The sequence below is a fragment of the Wasmannia auropunctata genome, unplaced genomic scaffold (assembly GCF_000956235.1).
Source record: "Wasmannia auropunctata unplaced genomic scaffold, wasmannia.A_1.0 LD336078.1, whole genome shotgun sequence".
Taxonomy (NCBI): Eukaryota; Metazoa; Arthropoda; class Insecta; order Hymenoptera; family Formicidae; genus Wasmannia; species Wasmannia auropunctata.
In genome coordinates this window covers 2,566,264-2,590,767 of record NW_012026812.1, presented here as the reverse complement: position 1 = coordinate 2,590,767, position 24,504 = coordinate 2,566,264, and the positions used below count along the sequence as shown (strand labels likewise).

The 24,504-nt window shown below is 40.4% G+C and overlaps 4 protein-coding genes across 13 annotated transcripts in view; 3 read left to right on the top strand and 1 right to left on the bottom strand.

The window, feature by feature from the left end:
* Positions 1 to 3,026, bottom strand: part of LOC105448904 (glutamate-gated chloride channel) — a 35,756-nt gene extending 32,730 nt beyond the window's left edge. For all 4 annotated transcript variants that reach the window (XM_011687761.1, XM_011687759.1, XM_011687763.1 and 1 more), the window contains exon 1: positions 2,592 to 3,026. The gene's annotated coding sequence lies outside the window, so the exon portion shown is untranslated. The remainder of the gene's footprint in view (positions 1 to 2,591) is intronic.
* LOC105448906 (cytochrome P450 CYP12A2-like) lies at positions 666 to 14,564 on the top strand. Of its 3 annotated transcripts, none has more exons than XM_011687765.1 (11): positions 666 to 1,264; positions 4,383 to 5,054; positions 5,161 to 5,299; positions 7,772 to 8,022; positions 8,705 to 8,948; positions 9,895 to 10,091; positions 10,430 to 10,631; positions 10,989 to 11,148; positions 11,448 to 11,696; positions 12,430 to 12,645; positions 13,942 to 14,564. In XM_011687765.1, exons 4-11 carry the CDS (start codon positions 7,806 to 7,808, stop codon positions 14,047 to 14,049), a joined length of 1,593 nt encoding a protein of 530 aa, XP_011686067.1. In that variant the 5' UTR covers positions 666 to 1,264; positions 4,383 to 5,054; positions 5,161 to 5,299; positions 7,772 to 7,805; the 3' UTR covers positions 14,050 to 14,564. The 3 variants fall into 3 exon arrangements, with proteins under 3 accessions (XP_011686067.1, XP_011686066.1, XP_011686068.1); XM_011687764.1 differs by having other exon boundaries at positions 5,148 to 5,299; XM_011687766.1 differs by lacking the exons at positions 4,383 to 5,054; positions 5,161 to 5,299.
* A 1,367-nt stretch (positions 14,565 to 15,931) lies between these two features.
* LOC105448900 (fructose-1,6-bisphosphatase 1) lies at positions 15,932 to 19,944 on the top strand. Its single transcript, XM_011687752.1, has 4 exons — positions 15,932 to 16,264; positions 17,979 to 18,437; positions 18,698 to 18,887; positions 19,643 to 19,944. The coding sequence occupies exons 1-4, from the start codon at positions 16,089 to 16,091 to the stop codon at positions 19,820 to 19,822; spliced, it is 1,005 nt and encodes a 334-aa protein (XP_011686054.1). The 5' UTR covers positions 15,932 to 16,088; the 3' UTR covers positions 19,823 to 19,944.
* Positions 19,945 to 20,035: 91 nt separating this feature from the next.
* LOC105448901 (cytochrome P450 CYP12A2-like) overlaps positions 20,036 to 24,504 on the top strand; it is a 7,719-nt gene continuing 3,250 nt past the window's right edge. Inside the window, exons 1-7 of one of the 5 annotated variants that reach the window (XM_011687754.1) lie at positions 20,036 to 20,941; positions 21,236 to 21,329; positions 21,523 to 21,770; positions 22,831 to 22,988; positions 23,090 to 23,331; positions 23,620 to 23,863; positions 24,142 to 24,338. In XM_011687754.1, coding sequence (XP_011686056.1) covers positions 23,121 to 23,331; positions 23,620 to 23,863; positions 24,142 to 24,338 — 652 coding nt within the window. In that variant the 5' untranslated portion in view covers positions 20,036 to 20,941; positions 21,236 to 21,329; positions 21,523 to 21,770; positions 22,831 to 22,988; positions 23,090 to 23,120. The other 4 variants (XM_011687755.1, XM_011687753.1, XM_011687757.1 and 1 more) reach the window with 4 other exon arrangements.

Sequence of the window (24,504 nt, the reverse complement as noted above, 5' to 3'; positions counted from 1 at the left end):
TTCCTACCTCCTATACATTACTGTTGTCGAGATATTGCATAAATTTTGAATTTTAATTAAAGAATTATCTATAGGCTCGCAAAAAGATACTGGGGTACTTCTGCAAGGTGTCTTCTTATCTAAGCAAGGATTTATCACAATTTTAAATACTTATTTTTAATCGAGTGACTATCTCTCGGAACTGAAAGAGTTAAACCTGCTTTCTCCCACACATTACTGTTGTCGAAATTGCATAAATTTTGAATTTTAATTAAAAAATTATCTATAGGCTCGCAAAGAGATACTAGGTTTCTTCTTACTTAATCAAGAATTTATCACAATTTAGATACTCATTTTTAATCGTGTGACTATCCCTCGGAATTGAGAGAATTAAACCTGTAGATGAATCTTGTGCAAATATTCATCTGTAGCGCATGTCACGTTTTTAATGGACGGATCTTTGCTATCTCACGACTTCCGCCATCAGAATTCTACGCACTAGTCTATTTGCTGCTCGAGTAATTGGTAATTGACGGACGACGAAGTACGCCGACGCGAAAATTATTTTGACGGACTTTATCCCGGACGTGGAGGATGCAGGAGGCAAGAGGAAAATGATTAAGCGTGATTGCGGCTGACGAAGTCCGTACGCGAACGGCAAACAAGTGAGCCGGCAAGTACGTAACAAGAGGTCCTTTTCAGTATCAGCAATGTCAATGTCGTTCGCGGCATCGGGGATGGCACGAGAGCCAGCCTTATCGACACGCAATATCTATCTCCGTTCGTTGTCGAATTACAGTCCGCTTCGCTAACACGGTATCGTCGGGGAATTAGCATTTCGTCGGCGGATGTAATAACGAGCAGCTTCTACCAATTTCACCATAGTAATCCATAAATACTTAAAGTGGGGGCTGGAAATCACGAAATTGAATTAGCTCATCGCCCGGAACGACGCGCATTGGAAAAGGAAATTCCGAAGTAGAGTCGTATTCTTCAGAGAAATTCGCGCGAAGGAATGAGAGGAAGAAGCTACGTGAAACTTGCTGTGATCTGTACAAGTATTCAAATAAAGGATTTCTGCCAACTCGTTCCGAATGTCAGTGAGATTTGCCGCGAGTGTATTAAGAATATCGACCTCTTCTGAAGTTCTAATAGACCTTGCCTTCATACCGAAGCTACATGAATAGACCACGCGGACACCATAACTCATAATTTAGGTACGGTGCTGACAAATGGTGACAAAGAAGAAGAGCGTGCGGGCAGGTTACCGAGGAGGGGAGGGCAGGTAAGCGATTTACGACACATTTTCTCTCTCTCGCTCTCTCTCTCTCCTCTCGCGAGTTTGCAGTCTGTATTTCTGTCTCTTTCATTATTATCGCAGAGTAATGCCCTAAACGAATGCACATGGATTTCATCCGTGCGACAGATTAGCTTATCGCGCAAAATTACGGATCATCAACGCGATCAGTCATCGATTGGTAAAAGCCAATTTGATAGAGGGTAAATAAAGCGCTCGAAAATGCATCTGCGCCGTAGTTTAATGGCACCGTATATTTGACACGTCCCCGCAATTTATCAATCTTGATGTAACCTTAATGGCGAAATATACATACGTCATGCTTATCGTTACGCGAAATCCAACAGAAAAACGAAATTAGCATGGAATGATAAAAATCCAAGTATTTATAGTTTGTCCCAGAATTATACACATATATCTCTAATGTGTCATTTTTTTCTCTCTTTCGAGTTCATCAATTTAGTTTTATAGATATACAAATATATAGTGAATATCTAAGGAATTATGATCGCTGAAATATTTATTACTTTCCGTTGCATTCAAATAAACACACGGAAAATAAAAAAAACGAAATATACATTTATCCGGTAGATTACGCGTTAGATTGCGCGTAACGACGGATCGAGATCTTGCACGAGGAGATGCAGTTTTCTGGTCGCGCGAATCTTCGGCAGCGTCGAACGATTGACCCATCAATCCGTTCACTCGTATTCCGTTACGTTCGTATCTGCAAATCCGTCTTTCCGTTCTGCCAATTGCCCATATTTATCTGTCCGTCCCGTCCGTTTCGGCGTTGCCGTCGATCCGCCCATCGGGTCCATCGGACCATCTATCAACCTCTGCCCGTCCATCCCGTGTCACCTACCGAACTGCATGCGTGCGTGCGTGCGTGCATGCGTGCATACTTATCCAATCTATCCGCCAATCTATCTCACTTGTCCCCGTGAGCCTTCTCTCGCATTCACTCTTTCTTCCTCCTCCCCTCCTCTCTCTTTTTCATTCCTTCTATCTATTTATCTATCTATACTCTTTCGCAGTCGTTCGCCTTCTTCCGCTTCGCGCTCCCACTTGGATCTTACACGCCGTCTCAATCGACCTACAGAACGACCTATCGCGCGCCCGTTCAACTCGTTCTCCACTCCCGAGAGTACCGCGAGAGCCCCGGGGATTCCCCGAGACGTGATTCTCTCGCGCGGACGTCGCGCCGCGGATGAGATCGCGGAAGGCACACGGTTCGCGTGCCGCTTGCGGGCCGATGGCACGCAGCCGTCGAGGTCGGGACAGGACGGCGGAGAGGCTGTCGCTGGACCCTTACCTGGAGAGGCTGACAGTTCTAAACGCTGGACACCCCGCTGCTACGCTCGATCACTGGCATAGCGCCGCTCTTCTCCGGCACGACACTCTGACAGGCCGCCGAACTCTCTTCCTCTCTCTCTATCCAACTGTCTCTCTTCTCTCTCTTTCTCCCTCGCTTTCTCGCGCTCTCTATCTCTCTCTCGCTCGACTCGTAAAGTGTCCTACCTCGCGAGGTTCGTCTCCTGGACTGCCACCGTGGAGAAAGCTACATGCACCCATACCTACTACCTGGTTGCTGGCGCTATTGATCCCGGACCCCCAGACACCCACCGACCCACGCAGACGCCTCGCGTTGCTGCGTCGCTTTAGCAACGTGACGTCATTCACCGCCCCGCGACGCCCAGCCCGCCGCCAGATTTTCTATACATCTTTCGCCTCTCTCTCGCAAGCTCTTTCCTGCGCTGCTGCCGCCACCGCAGCTGCGGCCGCTACCACCACCGCTACCGACGACGACGACGACGTCGACGACGCGACGTCGGCGCCACCGGCTCCTCTCGGTCCCAACATCCCCGTGTACCACAACACGCGTCACCGATCTCACCAAGCACGCCCGATTTCAATGAGCTATACATACATACACAGTGCCATTGATAAATGAAATATATTTATCCACTTGGCGATTCATTAATAAACGTTAATGCGACTTAATAAAACTACCCTACTAGTTTTCATAATTATTACGAACGCGAGATTATTAATGTCTTTTGTAGGAAAAATTCTGGCCCGGCATTCAATGCGACATTCGAACTTTCGTTCATCCGAATGTCAATGAATGCCCATTTTTGACACTTCGCGAATGTCAAATGCCGTTTTCGACACTGTCATTATGATCGCCACTGAATCGGTTAGACCTGAAACTCGGTCACTTTCAGTTATCGGTATGTACATACATAAATAGAGTGTTCGTTCGCCTCCCCCCGTTTCTCACCCTCGAGCTAACCGGAGGTGTGAAAATCCGTAATGAGAGACCAAACGTGAATTCACGCCTATAATATAATGAATACGAACGAACATCTAGAGATCCTCGAGGCTGCTCTTTTTTCGCACACCATATAATTTGACGTAATGACGGTAACTTCCTTTAAATTTCTTTTTAATTAAAAAATTTATCAAATAGGTCGAAATGCAATAATAATAATAATAATAATAATAATAATAATAATAGCAAATACTGGTAATACTGGTAGAAATTAATAAATTCTGTAAAGAATTCTGTAAAGAAAATTTTACAACACGAGAATAATTATGCGAAAAAAGTCTTTCTTTCCGTTATTATTTCATCTTTCTGTTAATCTAGATGTATGTCTCTTTGTACAAGCGCGTGTATACGAGTTTCGTGCAAGGAGCGGGATTACGTAAAAATACATGAGGTGTCCCAGATTTCTGCCACGCGATTCTTGATCGAGTTTCGGTTCTTGAACGGGTAGACACGCGTTCTTAACGAAAATTTATATCGCTGCGCTTAGATTATCCTTCCCTCGGCGAAAACTTGCATCATGGCATCTACATTATCAAAGTGTCAGAAGTCATTTTATTCCACGTCGCGTGCTGACTGCGAATTGCGAGCTCACGACCGAGATTAAACGTCTAACGCGCGTTTCTCTTAAATACACGCGATAACCTTTCAGAATTACGCAGACACGTCCACATTCATCCCATGCGATATTTTCATTGTTTTCGCAAAGCGATGTATCGTTATTAAGACGCATCGTGTTGTAGATATAAAACATTGTACAATAAAAATTTTCAGATATTTGTGCTATTGTTATCCTTTTCCTGGGGCCTGGGGCACGAGAAGTCGGTCAGTTATTGTCCTGCATATCGATACAAAAAAAGGAAAAAAAAAAGGGGAGAAAGCTGGCGGAGTGCAACGATTAACCCTTTTGTTACGGAGAACCATCATAATGGCTTTCTACATTCATAGTGCACGAAGAGTCAGTGTAACTGGTTCACAAAAAATTCTGCACCTTAGATAATGAAAGATAATGTCATATCATCATGGCGATAATATTATCTAACGTTATCAATTTGCGATAATACATGCGGATGTTGATCTACCAGCTAACTGTAATTAAATTGAATATCACTGCAGGTAAAACAAGGTTAAATCGCATTTCTTCGACATAATTGTAGTTATCGCGAGAACCGTTTCGTGTGTTATTCCTTGCGCAAATAATAGCAGCAAAAATTGGTATCTCTATCGTACTAAAGTGACTGTATGAGAAAAGCCTCATTCAGCGTAATGCCGCAACCTTGCCGATTGATCATCCGCGTTCAAGTGCAAGTGTACCAAGCAATACGTCAGAGAGACCATTCGGTTAGATAAAGTCGCGATCGCATAACCTCAGGGGAAACTTCGACCTTTTTTCTCTACATTCCGCATCGGGCTAAGTCACAATGAGTTCGACGCAATAAAACGACGGTTCGTATAACGGATGTGTGCGGTGATGAAAAATTCTGTTGCGCTCTCTCTCTAACTTTGTTATAATTATATATAAACACATCTATATTATAGAATTTATCTATAGAAGACGGGCAAACCGATTTTCATTCACTGTGCGAAGTGGTCCAACCGGAAGTGGCACGTGTCGATAGAAGGAATCGTCGAGTCTACGGAAGTGAGATACGCGCGCACCCGTGCAAGATTGTTCGATTACGCTCGATTGTGTAAGTGCACATTTTGTCACAATTGACGACAGCGTTAGGCGAGTGCGTAATATACCGCGAACACTGTTGCTTTTAAAATTCTATTATTGCGCTCGAATACGACTGTACGAACGATAAGTGGTTGCAATATGCGGAATCTAAGTAATTCTTATGATATCTCGGTTACTTTAAATCATTAAGGCGAGCCTAAACTGGAGATCAAACTCCAAAAATGTCGTTGATTTATCGACGATTTGTGAATATATATGCGTGTGATATTGATGTAGTAGTGTATAGTGATGTGCTCTAGTTTACTATCCTATGAATATCGCACACATCATAACAAATTTTCAAGCATATGCATCTTTTTTATTAAACATCCAAGTCTAATTCTATGAACTCAACATTGTTTGCACATCGCAGTTCCGGTTGGTATCATTTTGTATCAACAAACTGCCAAATTTTTGTACGAAACAAATATTGGCACGTTAACAACTCTATAGATGCCATATTGGACTAACAATAAGAAAAGATAACGGAGATCTAAATGTCTTAAATTTTTTTTATTCTCAGCATAATATCAACCGAAACTAGATTGATAACCTATATTTTAATCGTGGAGAAAGTTATTAAATCTGTTGCCTTTAATTATGTTTTATCTGCTAGAAAATAATCACTTTTGATTGATAAAACAGACGACTTTAGGATCGCCTTAAATTCAAATACATAAAATAATCTATAAATACACGGCGCAATATATACGTTGTTATAAAAACATGAAAGTAATTTTTGAGCAATAAAAAGATAAGATAATTAAGCGGGTCGATTTACATGACTTTGCGATATATTCTTATACATTATATTGTATTATATCTTATATTGCATTAAATTTTGCAATTTGTAAAACACATTAATAATATATTGCTATTATAAACAAAATTTATTAGCTGATATTTTAAAACCAAACGCTCGCATGCCATCGAGTTTTGTACGAATAGATATGATCAAGAAGATGCGCAGTGTTCAGCAAATCGCAGCGTAAAAAAACTAAAAATCATTCAGTATTTTGTTAATTCAGATAGTAAATTTCCATATTTCACGTGGCAAAAAATACCGAAATAATTGTCGAAGAAGTATTTAGAACATTCACTGTGCCTTTCGTCGTCTGAATGCCGACCAGTTCGACCGATCTCGACTCATTAAAGACGCTTCGAGCCTTCGAAAGGCTGCGTCATTTTTCTCCGAACACAACAAAAAAAGAAGAAGAAAGGGTAGAGAAAAAAGGAAGAAAAAACCGCGATAGGTAAAAGTTACACGGCAGAAGTTGCTTCATCAGGCGTTTCCTGCATTTGGAACTTGTAATAACAAACCTGTCGTGCCACGGGGCGGCCACGGAGGGAGGAAGGGGTGAAATATGACCTATTTTCGTCACTCTCCGGATTGAAAGTATTTCCGACGTCTGAGGGTTAAGCTAAGACGGGAAAATGTCGGACGGGAAACGAGCACGGGGAGAGGGTGAAAAACGGGGCGTTCGGTTCATCGTCGTCGTCGTCGTCATCATCGGTCGTAGCTTGTTCGTGCTATAACGTGGGCTGACGTATGTCGATATAGAGGCGCGTTCGCGTGTTTCGGTCCAGCGGCGGCAGCGCCGGAGTCTCCCCGGGACCATAACTCGATATCTCTCGGAAAATCCCTCCGTCGGCGTCGCATGCTTTACAACCCATACAACGCCCGAATTGAATGTTAGCCCAAGACGAACGACCGCCTTGTAAATATCAAGGCGGTCGCTACATCGTCTTTAACCCTTTGGCCGCGAGCGCTTTGTGCCGTACGTGTAATTAAGATTGCGAGCTCTACGATAAAAAGCAATTTCGAGCAAATAAGTCCCTCCTTGTTTACGTTTAGTGTTAATTAATAGAGAAATTGAGGAGTAAATTTGAGCGATACAAAATGGTATTGTGTAATATCCATTTAGTAAGTTGATTAAATTATTCTTTATTGTTTAATAAACCTCAAGCGCTCGTCCGACTTTGTATATTTATGTCTTCTCCATTTTAGACTCGCTGCACCCGCAAACATTAATTTTAAACAACTGCAGTAATTTTACACGCGGCACAGTCAAAGAATTAACCCCCTCTTTGTCACTAAATAGCATAAACTCCGCGGTAATTCCCCCACCTCTTACTCGAGATTAAAATTCTGATCTTGGTCTGTCATGTTTCACTACGACGTGTACAAGTTCGACAGTTTTATTCGTATTTTAAATTCGACGCGCGGGGCACGCGATATTTTTCCATTAGTTTTCTAAACTAATATTCGGAATCATATATTTGCTGAAAAAACATAGTTTCGTTGCCATAAATAACTGCCAAACGTAACTGCATACATATTGAACGCGTTGAATTGATAATTTCGCGAGATAACTTGCGTTTGGTGCGGCAATCGTCTATCGTTTACGACGAGGTATAAACAGTTGTGGATACACTTTTGCAGAACGTTAAAAAAGTCAAGAGGCATCCGGTGAACTATGATACGTACCAGATTTCTTATTCACAAAATCAATGGCTCGTGGTTTTCGTCAAAGGTGCAATGTCGTGCAAAGTCGGTCGTGGCATATCCGATCGAACATAACGAAACGAAAGATGTGAACAACGAAATGCAATATGCGCGGCCGACCAAAGATATTCCCGGCCCGAAAGCGTTGCCTTTGCTTGGCAATTGGTTCAGATTCCTACCATACATAGGTAAGAGGTCTCTCGTCTCAAAGCGTATTCAAAACGCGTGCCGAGATTTTTATCGTTAATGGATTTATTCGAGTTCAAACTTAAACACGACATTTAAATCAATTAGACGGTGATGGCATGCATATGTCGTGATATAATTAATAATATAGAGAAATTTATTTAATAGAATGTTATAAATTTGCATCTCGAAAGATTTTTTTTTGTTATACAGGTGTTCCGAAATTCGCAAATCAAAATAGCATAGCAACAAAGTCTTTGAAAAAATAAGTAAAAAGTTATTTGTAAATTTTTATTTTAAGCAACAGTCTCTGAGATATGAGTTTAAATTTAGCCAATTATAGATTAATACTCGCGTGAAGTGCGCGATCACTAACACTATCGACGTGCTGACGGACATGTTTTCGTTTAATCGTAATCCATAATTGGCTAAATTTAAACTGTTATATCTTAGAAAGTACTGCTTAAAAACTATTGCTTAAAAACTACTGCTTAAATTAAAAATTGCCAAATAATTTTTTACTTAATTTTTCGAAAACTTTCGTGCTATATTTGATATTTTTATTCGCGAATTTCGGGACACCCTGTATATCTATTAAAGTGTATCAATTGTTTAAACGTAATATGTTTCTATTTCTTAAATCACGCACCAATAAATGGCATTAATTGGTGTTAAACGATGCAGGTGAATATAGCAAAGCAGATGCTGTAACACAATTACGGATGATGCATGATCAGTACGGCGATATCGTTAAATTAGACCAGATAGGATTTCGCCGATCGCTCATCTTTCTGTTCTCACCGGAGTTATGCGAAAAAATGTATCGGATGGAAGGCACGTGGCCGCAGCGAATTGCTATGGAGACTCTACATTACTATCGCAAGAACAGGGAACATATCTACAACGGGCAGTACGGCCTCGCAACAAGGTCAGTAGAATGCTTTTGAAAAAATGTAATCATCAAGAGAGAAAGGGGATTGTCTCTTTTTCCTTACAAAATACAAGACTGTGCCTTGATCTCCAACCGTATCTTTTCATAGAATTCTCTAAGATGCGATAATAAAGATTTAAAAAAAAAATTCTTAAAATCTTAAGATTCTAAAATTCCGGAATAGAATTACTTGGAAAGAAGCTCGTTAAGTTCCATAGCTGGATAGATATCTATAAATGTGTGTGTGTGTGTGTGTGTGTGTGTGTGCATGTGCGTGTGTGTGTGTGTGTGTACGTACAAAGAACGCCCTAGTTTTGCTGTGCTTCCTCTTATCCGTCTATTATTAAAATATTAAAAAAAAATCTGAAAATGGAAAAAGTGCACGGTACGATTTCATTAAACGGTCTTTTCAGCTCACGAATCGCAATATTCTACTGCTTATCTCAGATCTCGCTTCAACAATCTATACGATCTGTGCACTAGCGGCTATAGTTCTGAAGTAGACAGTTATGTTGTACTGAATTATTAGATTAATAACGTATAGTTATTACGTGATTTTCGTGATTTCAACGTGAATAAGGGCAGACGTTTTCGGCGTAGTACGTCAGATATCTACATATATGGTCAAGCGCGAAGGTCGTCGATATCCCGAAAATTCGTCAGAATACGGGAACACGAGCTGACGAAGCAACCCTCCTCCCCATCGCTATCCTAACTCTCTCTCTCTCTCTCTCTCTCTCTCTCTCTCTCTCTCTCTCTCTCTATCTATCTCTTTCCATCTCGCCATCTCTATCTTGCTGGTCTCTCCTGTGTCCTGTACGGTCGATAGTCCGGCGAGTGTATACCTAGAGAGGCCACGGAGGCCAAACACGGAGGCCTATATAAATTGCGTACGATGTAACATCTCGTCTCTCGCTGAAAAGGGTGGCTGTTCTGCTTTCAGCCAGGGCAAAATATGGCACGACTTTCGATCGAAAGTCAATCCGTACATGATGCAACCGCGAACGGTCAAGGCGCACGTGGCGCAGATCAGCGAGGTGACCGGCGACTTCGTGAAGAAGATGCGAGCGCTGCGGGATTCCGAGACCTTGGAACTGCCGAAGGGGTTCAACAACGAATTGCTAAAGTGGGCCTTAGAGTGTAAGTAAAGCGACGCGAGGGTATGGGGCTGTAGTGGCGAGATATTTGCGCCGCTGACGTTTTGCGCTCCTCTTCGAAAATGGAGCACCTAGAATGATGTGCACGTATATTCGTATACATATATAAGTCTCACTTGTAACAATGGAGCTGATAAATTAGCTCGCACTCCAAATTCAATGCTGCACCGCGGCGCTGTACATTCGAGTGGATCGTAATGCATTTATCAACGATGCGACAAGAGATACGGTCGAAAGTTAAAAATACACCCGTCGCTCTACATTTCACTATTAAAACTCGTCGTTGACGTGACGATCACTTTATCGTTATGTAATTAACAGCAATATGTTCGATCGCGCTGGATTGCCGGCTAGGGTGCTTGGACTCTAATCTCGCCGCGGACTCGGAGCCGCAAATAATGATTAATTGCGTACGCGAGATGTTCGATCTCATGTACAGCATGGAAGTTCAGCTGTCTCTGTGGAAGGTATACAATACGCGGAATCTCAAGAAGTTCTTCCGCGCGCTGGATACGCTTAATGGGTAAATATTGAAACTTATACTCGTTACACTACTACGTCAGCATATTACTCCGTAACTCCCACGCGAATATATACGCGAACTTGTTACTTCGTGTCGTCATTACTGTAATGCTCGATATATGTTTTCCCGGCATTCTCGTATCGAAGTTAGTTATCAATAATGTTTCGTGTGAGATGTCTCGTGTTAATTACTTTCTGTTGCGAATAAAATTTAACATTCTAGGTCATTCTACCGTTATCTACCGTTTCATTATGCCCGCGCATAATTCATCCTGCACGTAACAAAGTTTCAAAACACGACTCGCCGTAGTCGTCTTTTTATTTATTTGCGCAATCTTATACTTACGGTTTCTTTTAGAATTGCCACGAAACACATCGAGCGGGCTAAGGCCAAATACGAGACAATGGACGATAGCACAAATCTGCATAATCGTAGTATATTAGAGAAACTTTTGCGGATCGACAAGCAAACGGCACAGGTAATGGCGCTCGATATGCTTACGGCTGGTGTTGACACGGTAAGTGCGAGATTCCGACTCTTCAAAACATCTTTAATAGCTCGATCTTCTGCGAACGAAATGAAAAATAAAAAATTCGCTTTCCCTTCTTTTTCGAAAACGTAACGTTGTATACTTCGTATATCTATCCTGTATATTTATTTTCGAAACTTCTAGTTCTTGTATATTTATAACCGATAAAGAATTTTTCTTTAAGTTCAGCGGAAATGCTTCGAGAAAGAGAAATAATTCTATTAGTTAGGTATATCGAAATTCTAGAAATAGGACTGTATACAAGATTAAGTAACGATTTGTTATAGACTGGCAACGTGTCCGCCAGTTTGTTATATTACATCGCAAATAATCCGGAGAAACAGGAAAAACTGCGGGAAGAAGCAATATCCGTGTTACCGGACAAAACATCACCCGTCACGCCGGACATATTAAATCAGACGAGATATTCTAAGGCCTGTATCAAGGAAGTCCTTCGATTGTTCCCCATCGCTGTAGGCAATCTTAGAACTATGCAAACGGACGTTTGCATAGGAGGATACAAAATACCAGCAGGGGTGCGTGGCATTTTTTTTACTTTTAATTTGATATTTACAATTAGGATTTAATATAATATCAGTATCTAATTAATGAACTAGTACAATGTTTATGACTACAATATTTATACCTTATCTTTGAATTATTGATTAATTCGCAAAAAGATTATTTCTAGTCGTTTATACAATTAAACTCAATATATTTTAGCAATATTGTTAAGAGAAAATTCACTTTGAATCACACAAAGGAATCATAAATTTATCGAGTATAAATGACGTGAAACACAAGGTGCATTAACGAAATCGCGTTCAATTTAATTAATGACTATAATATTTATATAATTTTGGTTGAATTGTTTATTAGCCCGTAAAAATTTATTTCCATTCGTTCATTTAATAAGCTATATCAATATATTTCAGCATTGTTAAGAGAAAATTCACTCTAAATTACATAAAGAATTTATAAAATCGGATATAAATGTCGCGAAACAAACTGCATCAACAAAATCGCGCGTTCTCAATCTAATTAATGGCTATAATATTTATATAATTGCGGTTAAATTGTTTATTAATCCGCAAAAAATTATTTCCATCCATTCATTTAATTAAGCTATCAATATATTTCAACAATGTTAAGAGAAAATTCACTCTAAATTACACGAAGGATTCATAAATTTATCGGGTACAAATGTCGCACAAACAAGCTGCATCAATGAAATCACGTTCTCAATGGTCCTCTTTTCTATGCCGTCAGTTCGATGTCGCCGCTTGTCATTCTCTGATCGCGCAAAAGCCCACGCAGTTTTCGCGAACGGAGGAATATATTCCCGAGAGGTGGTTGCGGGGCAACACGGAGTTTCCATCAGCCAAGGAGGCGCATCCCTTCGCGTACATGCCTTTCGGATTCGGCCCTCGCACCTGCATCGGTCGACGATTCGCCGAAATGGAGCTCGAGACGTTGCTCTTGACAGTTCGTAAACTTGCCCGTCCTACTGGCAATTCTATTGCCCGCGGGATTCAGTCCGCCAGATAACGATAACCTGATTTCTATTTCGAAATAATGTGTCTTACGTTAGGAGATAACGGTGCCAAAAACGTCTTGCATTTCATTCCTGCACGTGCCCCAAATTTTACGGTCAAAACGGTTAAGACAGCTTGACAAAAACTGATTAATACGAATATCTAAACATAATATAAATGGCATACTGCCAATCAAGTAACAAACTCATCTACTAATATTTTTTCTATTTTTATATTTTTTAAATATTAAGCAATTTAATTAAGTAAATTATCTAGCTTGTATATTCATGCTAGAGACACAATTTTCTTCCGCTGTTCGTCGTTTAAGAGAAAATGGCAAGAAATGAAAGAAAACTACCATTGTGTTCAGTGAATGTTCTGTTAATCTCACTGCATTTCACTCGTTCGCGCGCGCTTTCGTACGAACAGGCCGGAGCGAATGTAAGCGTCCTTTAAATGAGTGTAGCTAGAAAAACCGATTTTTTGTTTACAATTCACTCGCGTGTCCCGCAAGAAGGGGCCCTTCTTTACATCGATGTTTTATTCATACGCGATAAGCACAAATGTTTAATAAGTTGAGAGGTTTAAACGAGCACGCGCGCAAAAGTATATCGCGCGCTAAGATAATAACAGGTACAGACGACACGCTTGCATAATATGCAGATATTCTCTTGAAGCGCCGCGCCGGACTACGCGTGAATGTGCACGGCAGTGAAATAACGATGTTGCGCTTAAGTATGAATTCCTGGAAAGCTAAATATTCTCGCGGATTCTCCGCGTTGGCGCCGTTCCCTCTCCTCCGTGAAGAATTGAGAAGCGTGACTCCGTGACTCGTCCTGACAATTTTAATGTAAACGTTAACAGAAATGTCTACATTCAATTCTGGTTAATACTCGCGCATACATTCATCTACATTCTACAAAATACTCGAATATTTACTACATATAGTTTTATGTACTACATATTATTTTATTAATATATGTACAAAATACTTGCTCTTTACACGCGTGCCAGACAGATTTTATTTTTTAGAGACAGTCTTTACACAGAAAGCAAAGAATGCTCTATATAGTGAAAATTACGAGTCTCGAAACCACGCTTTTCAATTGAATGGCTGATTTTCGAAATGATTCCCCGCGAGCGGAAAAGCCGTGAGGACGCGACGTTCGCTTATCACCCATCGGATCGCGCTCGTGGTGCAAACTGCGAAGGAAATGTACTGAAGATGCGTTTTTGTTTTATTTAGGTCATACGAAATTTCCGGATCGAATGGCATCACGGACCGCTCGAGATAGAAAGCCGATTTATAAACAATGTGACGACACCGTTGCAATTCAAGCTCATCGACTTGTAGATCGTTACCAAATCTTTCCACGAAATCGATCCACGTGTCACCACGGAGAAAGCGGTCCAGAAAGGTGTCCTGCCGACGTCTTGCGCAATTTTTTCCCTTTAATAATTACGACAAATGTCTGTGCAGCCGCTGGTTGCACAAGCGTCTAACCGAAGAAACCCGACCGAGAAGTGGAGAAGATGAGACATCGACCAACCACAATTCTTACAATTTTAATCTACGCCCGAGGACAGAAAGTGCGACATTTCACCGGAATTTTTTAGCGCGAAAGCTACAAATTTTTAGCAAGCTCGTAGAAAAGCGGTCGCGCATGTGTGCGCGCTCGCGTTTAAATGGCATAAAAATACGAGAGATATAAAGCTATAAATTGTACGTATTGTTGAAATTTTCTTTAGCAAACACCAACGTACCTTTTCATACTTATCTTTTATTCGATAGCCTTGGGGAAAGCATATTATGATACTATTTTATACGTATTTATAATGACAATAAAGCTAAAAATATTTATCAGTGTTGATGGTTGTTTCATCAAATATTTATCGCTCACACTATTGATAAAAGATTCTAGATAAAATTGTAGGAGAGATAAATGGAGATAATTTGTAACGTAGAATGGTCACTGCATACACACACACACATACACAGGTCCGATAAATTGCCGTTATTTAGGCGAACACGATTCGATCGATCTAACGTCGTCGCCGACGCTAATTTCGTTATATGCCATTTAGTTTAATTATACCGCACACAGCGGTAACAACAGCATTTACAACAAAGCTACGACACTGCAGGCCTTATCTATCGCGAGACGCATTCAGGAATTAATTTGGACTCGAATTAACCGCATAATAGTGCTTTAGACGTCTGAAATACAGGTCGGGATTCCAAGAACATACTCCCGTGTATACATGCGAGGGCAAGTTTACGAAAATCGATTTACGTTTCGCGATGTGGGAAGCAATAAAATCATTCTTACGTTACGTCGAATGACGCGCGACACTATATATTTTCACGTGGAAGGGTAATGCATAATCGGCGAAACGAATCTTAATGCGACCCAGTTCCGGTTTACACGACCCCGATAATACAGCCGGATAATAGAATATTGCTACGTGCGCGATGTGTGAATATCCGCAATATTTTTTTTACGCCTATCGCGTTTAGTTTTCGTTTTCACAAGACCGCGTGTGCAGCGGAACCGAATATATTTACATATGTTACAGAGATGAAAATAATGCGCGGAAAAAAGCAATACGGGTAAGATAAAATGCAGAGAAAAACCAGCGACGAAACAACTGTCGAATAAAATTTACGTATTAAATACGTCATTGTTCGCTTATTTTATGCGATTATCGGTTTTTCCGAGGAATTTACTCTTTTATAAAACCAACGCGTGACTAACTGATGCCCGGTCACGTTAAATTCAACAAATTATATATATATATATATATATATATATATATAATTCACTATCCGCGCGTCAATGAATTAATAAAATAACAAATCTGTGAAGCGAGAAAAACATGGAAAAGTAAATCAATGGTATATTTCCAGTGCGCAAAAACTGACTTCAAACCATCCGAAAATAAACTCTAGCGCTGATTACCCACGTTTTGTTTTGCATAACACAAGCAACGCGAATGCAAATCCGCGCATCGATTGTTTGTAGATATTTATGGAATAGCAAATATTAAATAATAAGTGAGATATCTCTCGTTTTCCCACCCGATAATATATCGTGTCGTTTAAGCGCGCGCCTCGAAGCACGACTTTATCAAGGCACGTATCACCGTTCGCGGTCGAGCGCGTATCGTGAAATAGTATCACTCGCAGAAGAAGCTCATAGAGCGAGCAAGAGCGAGTTCGGAAACTCGAATATCAAATGCCGCTTTCACACTGTCGCGATAACGTGCCCGCCGACCAGCTCGGGATCTTATATAACGCGGCGCCTCCAAATCGTCGCTTTCAGTCTCCGCCGGGACAGCCTCGTTCTCTAACGTTCGTTTGCCAGCTGCTCGATCAGGGGGAACCGCGCCGCGATGTCATCGAATAACACGATCATGGATTCGGACTGCATGACACTGACCAGATTCGTGCTGGCGGAGCAGCGCAAGGTGCCAACGGCGACCGGCGATCTCACGCAGCTGTTGAATAGCATACAGACCGCCGTAAAGGCTGTCAGCTCGGCCGTGAGGAAGGCCGGTATCGCTAATATGTGAGTAAACGACGCGAGTTTTCCCGAGGCCTGGGGCCTCGGGTCTTCGGGGACGGCAGACAGCCTTGCCAACGTTAGCGAGAAAAACGCGAGCGCGTAACGCGCGTGGAATGTGCCGAATGTGCGCGATTCGTCGCTTTTTGCGTGGCCGAATAGACGAAAAAGGAGCAGGGCGATAGAAGCGGAGACCGTTTCGTGATCTCATAAACTGGACGTTCGTTCGCTAAACGGCACGTCGTTCAAACGGCGGCAGAGAGATAGAGGCATTTTACGAGATATTCAAATTAATCTAATTATAATTTGTAATATATCTTCATAAGTTCGAGACTCGGCGCTGTTTTACGGCTATATACATTTTGCATCGCGCAAATATCTCTCTTCCGACGGTTTTAAGTTACAAGATTATTTTGTGACCGAAATGGAGGATTTTCATACATTTACCGCCCCCAGCGTATATATACGGATGCAGTTTATGTGATTTTACATTTTCATCCGGCACAAAACGGTCAGAATTTAGCGCGCGGTGGACACCGCGCACGGACTGATGTACGTGTATACGTGTGTGTTGTAGGTGTAAAGTTTCCGCAGTGTCGTAACTGAGGCTAACGTCTGCCACCTCAAACCAGGCGCGCGCGTCTCTATTTTATTCAAATGTATTCGACGGCGGTATAGTCTCGTGCATTTACCGTCGTGCTCAAGCTGCCAATACACGCCAGTAAACATTAATCTCTACGCCCTGACAATTCTGTAACCTTGCATGTAAATAACATATAAATGATTTCCCATTATTACAGTGCCTGTGCACACCGCGCGGACATGAATAAAACAATTTCATGACTGGTCGCTCTCTATCGAATTCCGAAACAAACTTCGCTTATCAATAATCTAACGCGAATTATGCCTTGAGTAGACAGTCTGAATTAGACAGCCGTGATGAAATCAGTAAATCTTAGATAATATAATTAAAAATTTCTATCTTAACATTTTGATGATAGTACTGAATAATTGTCTGTTGAATAAATTAGCTGACTGAATAAATAAAGCTTAATAAATAAATTATAGCTACTCCCCCACACATTTCTAACCATTCTATAATATATTAAATAAATAATAAAAAATTATATAATATTCTACAATGTATTTATTATTCAAATACTAGTAAAAATGTTACAAAAAACAATATTGCATTTATCTCAATGTTTTAAATAATGGCTTCTTTTTTCAAGCTCTTATAATTTAAAAATAATTTTATCGTAAAAAAATCTGAACCGTTTTATTTCGTTGAAACTGAAGTCTTAAAAAGTCTTAAGATTTTTAAATCTTAAAATTTAAAATTTCTCTCTTAAAATTTTTAAATCTTTAAAGACTTTCCTTAAATGTTCAATGTCTATCTAATCTAAACGATCTAAGTTCTTAAACGTTCAAATTTCTGTCTACATTTGATTATAAAATAAAAAATATATTAAGACATAAGCTATAATATTAAAATTTTTAATTTTATTTTAAAATTATATTATATTATTTAATATTATTTGAAACAATTGCAATTTTTAAAATCATTTTATTTTAAATAATATTTGACATTTTTATCATATATTTTTATCGTGTATTCGACGTATTTTAAGCCTATCATCAGTCATAATCGGTTATGCAACGCTCCTTTGGGTATACACTAATCAGCTGTTACACATGATGTATCCTTATTTATCTATAGGTACGGCATCGCTGGCAACACCAATATTCAGGGCGAGGAAGTCAAGAAGCTGGACGTTCTGAGCAACGAGCTCTTCATCAACATGCTAACGTCCTCCTTCACCACGTGCGTGCTCGTGAGCGAGGAGAACCAGCATGCCATCGAGGTGGAAACGGAGAAGAGCGGCAAATATGTCGTGTCTTTCGACCCGCTCGACGGCTCGTCCAACATCGACTGCCTGGTCTCGGTGGGCTCGATCTTTGGAATTTACAAAAAACGATCCGGGGAATCCACGCTGCAGGCCGCGCTGCAACCGGGACGGAACTTGGTCGCGGCCGGCTACGCTCTGTACGGCTCGGCGACTATGATCGTGCTCTCGATCGGCCACGGTGTCAATGGATTCACGTACGATCCGGCCATCGGGGAATTTATACTGACCGAGAAGAACATGCGTATGCCCGACAGAGGCAATATATATAGGTAGGGGAATCAGAAAGGAGAACTATTTACAAAGAAAGATAAAGAGACGAAAGAATGAGACAACGGCTAACATCCGCGTCGCGAGTAATGTATCGAAGAGTTGCGCTATCGAGAGATTAGGAAATCAGACGCAGTCTACGTAATCACGGATTCGCTAGAATATTCGATAAGTTAAATTCAAATTAATTTTGTAATGGATGAGATTACATCGCTATCAGGTCATTATTGATCGCACTGAAATCGCTTATGGTTATTTGCAGTATTAATGAAGGCAACGAGAGCACGTGGGACTCGTCTATTAAGGAATATATACATTCCAAGAAGTATCCCGCAGCCGGGAAGCCCTACAGTGCCAGATACGTGGGCTCCATGGTCGCCGACGTACACAGAACAATTAAGTACGGCGGTATCTTCTTATATCCCGCGAGCAAGAGCAATCCCAACGGCAAGGTATAATTTCATAATGACTTCTCAACTTTATATCGCGCGCGAGCTAACTGTTTCATACAGAAAAAGGACGAAACAGAGATCGAGACAGATATATGAGAGCCATAACAGTATTACGACATATGTCGCGTATTACACCATTCGCGTTATCCCATTTATCTTCGCGTTTTCTTCTCGATATATATTTTCTCTCTTCGCTCCTCGATTATTGCTAAACATCCTGATCTCGCGCTTATCGGATGCGCTTATCACCGCAGATGGATTGAGTAATGAAATAACTAACTGCAGCAACTTTGCCTTTTAAACAAATGTTTACGCTACCATCTGTCCGATAAACGTGCAGGAAAGTATCGGACTTTAGAAATTATTTTATCTAGGCGCGGTATAAATATCCAGTTTGAACTTACATTGATTGCCCGGCGGCAACTCGTGATTTCTATGTAAATTTCTATGAAATATTATCGGATTTTGCGTATTATATTACACGTTCCGGTAAACACACGATTGCAGCTCTCTATCAAAAGGCCGATACCGGGGTCAGAATTTCAAGAGAACATATTTACCGATAATTAACTTATTATTAAACTTCAATTTTCATCACATCGCGTATGAATTACATAAAGCATTTTAAACACTTTTCATTTATGCTATCTCATGTATTAAAAAATGGAAATTTTGCAACAAGTCAAATCAATAATTATAATTATAATAATAACAATTATGTCACTGATATTGATTCCGTAATTTCGTAATTCCAGCTACGACTTCTGTACGAGTGCATACCGATGGCTTTCATAGTCGAGAAAGCCGGCGGTCTGGCGACAAACGGGAAAATTGACATTCTAGACATCGTGCCGGAAAACATTCATCAGAGATCGCCCATTTTCTTGGGCTCCAAAGACGACGTCAACGACGTAATGGCGTTTATAAAAAAATAAGGCCGAGCGATGAGAACGAAGAATCTCTTCCAAGTACCTACACACACTCGAGCGTCCACACATCTTTTCTACAATGGATTGTTATTTTACATTTTACGCAATAAATTTAATTTTTTATTGAATTGTCTCTGTTTCAACTGTTACATCAGAAGCGATCCCACAGTTTAAATGCCCGAATAATTTATTATCATTGAAAAGTAACGCCACGCGGAAAATAATTAATAACAATTAATTAATTGAAATTGTAGTCACAGAGCGCGGAAATGTAATAAATCTCATGTCATCCCGCGATTTTACAGGCCATTACGAATAATTACGGGCGATTGTTGGCAAATCCGTTAAATCCGAAAATTCATCATGTTCTCTCGCGGAGAGATCTGAAATTACGCTAAACGTTAGCGCGTCGGATTATTTAATTTATTCAGCGTGAATATACAGGCTGAATACAAATAAATCATCTGCGTTCGTTTAAAAGCGCCGTTAATAACACCGTAAGAAATATTGTCGAGGGACATTAGTGCAGCAATTTCGTTAACATCTTCCTTTCCTTCTCCTCGAGGAATTCAAATCTAATTCGGTCCTGCACGCTGTGACGATAAGGGATCCCCGTGTTATAGCCTTTCTTTCACGATCGCCGTATCACAGTCGCCGGGCGTGAATTCATGCACCGCAACGCGCGATTGTCGGCGCGGAGCCGCCGCACCGCAGCATCGCGTCATCAGTCAACCGATGTCGGACAATCATTTCCGCTCTTCCGTCCGTATAACCATTAGCGGGACGACGGACACTAATAACGTTGCTATTTATTCTGCACGCAACACGCCCGGCTTTCTCGGTTTAACCTCTTCACGGCGTGCAGCCCGGAATGCATCGTAGGTGCACGTCGACTATTGATCGACCGGTCGACAGTGCGCAAGTCAAAGGGACATTCACGAACGCGAGCCACCCTCGCGGTCGTAGTACGTTTGCGTCGACATTTGGCTGCCGTTATACTTGTCGCACGGAGGCGCGAGTTCATTACAATGGTACTGGGTGAAACCGATCTCGGCAAATCGACGCTCGTAAACAGCCTCCTCCTCGGGGACCTGTGCAAAGATCGGCAATTTCCGGATGCGACGGGTGCGATTTTTTTTTTAATTTATAAACACGCGATATCCTTAAAAATTAGACTATCCTCGTCAGATCTGTTAGTTTCCCTCTCGATTGAATTTATGCGCGGAATGGGAATAACAACGATTTGATCGCGATGGAGAATGGGGATGTATAGTGCTACCGGATGGTCTTTCTAAAAACTTCCGCAAGCTCTCCGCGAATTATTGACACGCGAAAAATATTTGATCGGCTTATATCGTGGGTAAACCGCTCGTTGCGATCTCGATGAGGAAGTGATAAATATTCATTGTTCACTTGCAGATCGGATGGCTAAGACCACCTATCGAGAAAAAAAAGACAATGGATACGAAAAAGCGTGGCGTTCAGCTCCACTTAACGGCCGTAGATACACCAGGTGAGAAGTATACCGCCGAATTACTTTTCTTTTCTAAAACAAGTAGTTAATGTTCTATTTGCCAGTAGATACGTTGAATTAATTAAGGGAAATACTTTTGTAATTAGCAATTTTATAAAATTTCTATACAAATAACGATGCTGACTTTTCGTAAAATAATACGATTTTATAATATTGATACGATTTATCCTAGATTACGACAGCGACAGCGATGAGGATGAATTGACCAATCAGAGTCGATTGTTCATCTCACTACACTCGATTGTGATTAGTCAATTTCTTACGGCTTACGACTTACTACACTGCATATTATAAAACCGGCCGAAGAGTTAAGCAGCAGAATAAGAAGGTGAATACCTGTATATTGTTGACAGTCGTTGGAATTGGAAGTTCAATCGTGCTGAAGGTTGCCGGAAAGAAAATTCGCGGCCGGCAATATCCGTGGGTGTAGAAGATAAACTTTTACATTTGACATAAAATTAATATTTCCGGTTGTACGGATTTTACCAGTGAGCTACGTGCAAACGTTAAGTATAACGTGAAAAAATAAAAATTGTGAATATTTTGGAAAAATTTACACGATTGTCATGTATCACGTTTGCAACAAAATTTGCTTGATCTAATCAAAGAATATAATTCCAATTATCATTAGATAAATCCTCGCTAACGCCTCCTATTTGAAAGAATTGAGAGTTTAATATCCCTTCGATGCAGTGATTATATCAAAAGAATCGAGAGATTTAGAACAGAGAGATTTAATGTACCCGATGCCTTCTATTACACGAATGCCATTTCAATTAGATTGTTAAGCAGAAGCCGAATCAAAAGCAATTAGGAATTTTATCGATAAAAGAGCTATTAAAGCTTAAACCTTCTGCGCGAATAATATCAATTAACGTATTCAAAAGCAGTAGGGCTTGAATAAATTATAGAATCTCTGGTTATCGCGTGTCGATGCTCGATGTTTAATAATTCGATTGATCATAGTCAAGAATCCGAAAGTGTAAAATTAAGGGCAATGGCAAAATATAGATGTACGTTGTACATATACAGGATCTTAAAAGACGTCTAAATTTCGATCTTGTTGTTTTTCATGTCTCAGTGTTACGACATATAGTATATATTAAAAGTTCGACAGTTTTATTCGTGTTTTAAATTCGACGCTCGGGATACGCGACATTTTTTCATTAGTCTAAATTAATATTCCGAATTATATATTTGCCAAATAAACATGATTTCGTTGCCGAAATAAATAATTGCACACATACAAAACGCGTTAAATCAATAATCTCGCGGGATCGTTCGGTAGCGACGAATACCACAATATTTTGAGTTATGCCGATAAACATGTCAGGAAGATTAATTCGCACGTTAAGGCGGCATGACTTTGCAAATGACAAATAGTCGTCAGGATGTTCACCAGTTAAACTTTTAACAATCGAAGCGAGCGGTGTGATTAATACAATTAATGAGCGTTAAAGTTCGATAATTTTGAACGCAGAAAATCTTCAAGGAAAGTGCGAACGGAAAGCTTGCTACGGGAAGATCTTGAATTCGAACGGAAATCGCGAGTGTGACAGTATACAAACAAACTGTGTGGAGAATCAATACTGAGCGCGATCGAACAGAGAGAACGGAAAATTTTAACGATTCTTATATGTAACATCTATTCCTATAAGGATATTCTTATAACATCCGTTCCTGAATATATCGTCCATCTCGAATTTAGACATTTAAAACAATTGTGGATACTTTTGCAGAACGACAAAATCAAGAGGCATTCGATAAAATATGACACGTGCCAGATTTTTTCGCAAAATCAGTGGCTTGCGTTTGCCACCAAGGGAACAGTGTCGTGCAAATTCGGTCATAACTTGTCCGATCGAACATAATGAAACGAAAAATATAAACGAGATGCAATACGCACGGCCGACCGAAGATATTCCTGGACCAAAAGCGTTGCCCTTGCTTGGCAATTGGTTTAGATTCCTACCATATATAGGTAAGAGCCGTCAAAGCACGTTCGAAATACGCGTTGAGATTTTTATTATTATTTGATTATTCGAGTTCAAATACTTAATTACGATATTTAAATCAGATCAGATGTCGATTGATGGCATATATATAGCCGCGATATGATTTATAAATATATCGAGAAATTTATTTAAGAGAATGTCAACTTGCATTTTGAATAATTATTGCGTTATATATATTAAACAAGTGTATCGATTGTTCAAACGTAATATATTTCCTCTGTTTATCAATTCGCGTATACGTGTAAACGATGCAGGTAAATATGCTAGGGAAGATGTTTCAACGCAATTACGGATGTTGCGTGATGAGTACGGCGATATCGTTAAATTGGACAAGATAGGATTTCGTCGACCGACCATCCTTCTATTCTCACCGGAGCTGTGCAAAAAAATGTATCGGGTGGAAGGCAAGTGGCCGGTGCGGATTACTATGGAAACTCTACATTACTATCGCAAGAACAGGGAACATATCTACAACGGGCAGTACGGCATCACAACAAGGTTAGTAGAATGTAGATTGGAAGGAATGTAATTATCAAGGGAGAAAGACAACAGATCCTTTTTCTTACAAGATACATGACTATGTCTTGATTCTTAACTGTATCTCTTCATAGTACACGAAAACGCGATAGTAAAAACACTTCCCTTTTCTTAAAAAAAAAATTTTAAATTAAAAACGTTAGTTAAATTCCGTGATTGGGAAAAATCTATAGGTACATTAATAGCGTACGATGTTATGTTTCGTATATCGTTGAGAAAGCCGCTCGCCTTTTTTACAGTCAGGGTAAAGCATGGCAAGACATTCGATCAAAAGTTAATCAGTTCATGCTGCAACCGCGAATAATCAAAGTGCACGTGGAGCAGATCAGCGAGATAGCCAGCGATTTCGTGGAGAGGATGCGAGCACTGCGGGATCCTGAGACCCTGGAATTGCCGAGCGACTTCAACAACGAATTACTAAAATGGGCCTTAGAGTGTAAGTATATGGCGAAATATTTATGCCACTAGTGTTTTACGAACCTCTTTGAAAATAGAGAAACTAAATTGATGCACACGTATATAAATCTCGTTTGTAACAAGCTGATAAATTAACTTGCACTCCAAATTCTATGCACTGCGATGAAATTTTTCTATGCAGTATA

What these genes read in the sequence shown, in the direction of transcription:
- LOC105448900 (XM_011687752.1), top strand. Translation starts at nt 16,089, where the DNA reads ATGTCATCGAATAACACGATCATGGATTCGGACTGCATGACACTGACC. An exon ending in AAGGCCGGTATCGCTAATAT is followed by an intron (nt 16,265 to 17,978) that starts GTGAGTAAACGA and finishes ATTTATCTATAG; the next exon opens with GTACGGCATCGCTGGCAACA. An exon ending in AGAGCAATCCCAACGGCAAG is followed by an intron (nt 18,888 to 19,642) that starts GTATAATTTCAT and finishes TCGTAATTCCAG; the next exon opens with CTACGACTTCTGTACGAGTG.
- LOC105448906 (XM_011687766.1), top strand. Translation starts at nt 7,806, where the DNA reads ATGATACGTACCAGATTTCTTATTCACAAAATCAATGGCTCGTGGTTT. An exon ending in GCTAAAGTGGGCCTTAGAGT is followed by an intron (nt 10,092 to 10,429) that starts GTAAGTAAAGCG and finishes TGTAATTAACAG; the next exon opens with CAATATGTTCGATCGCGCTG. An exon ending in GATACAAAATACCAGCAGGG is followed by an intron (nt 11,697 to 12,429) that starts GTGCGTGGCATT and finishes CTATGCCGTCAG; the next exon opens with TTCGATGTCGCCGCTTGTCA.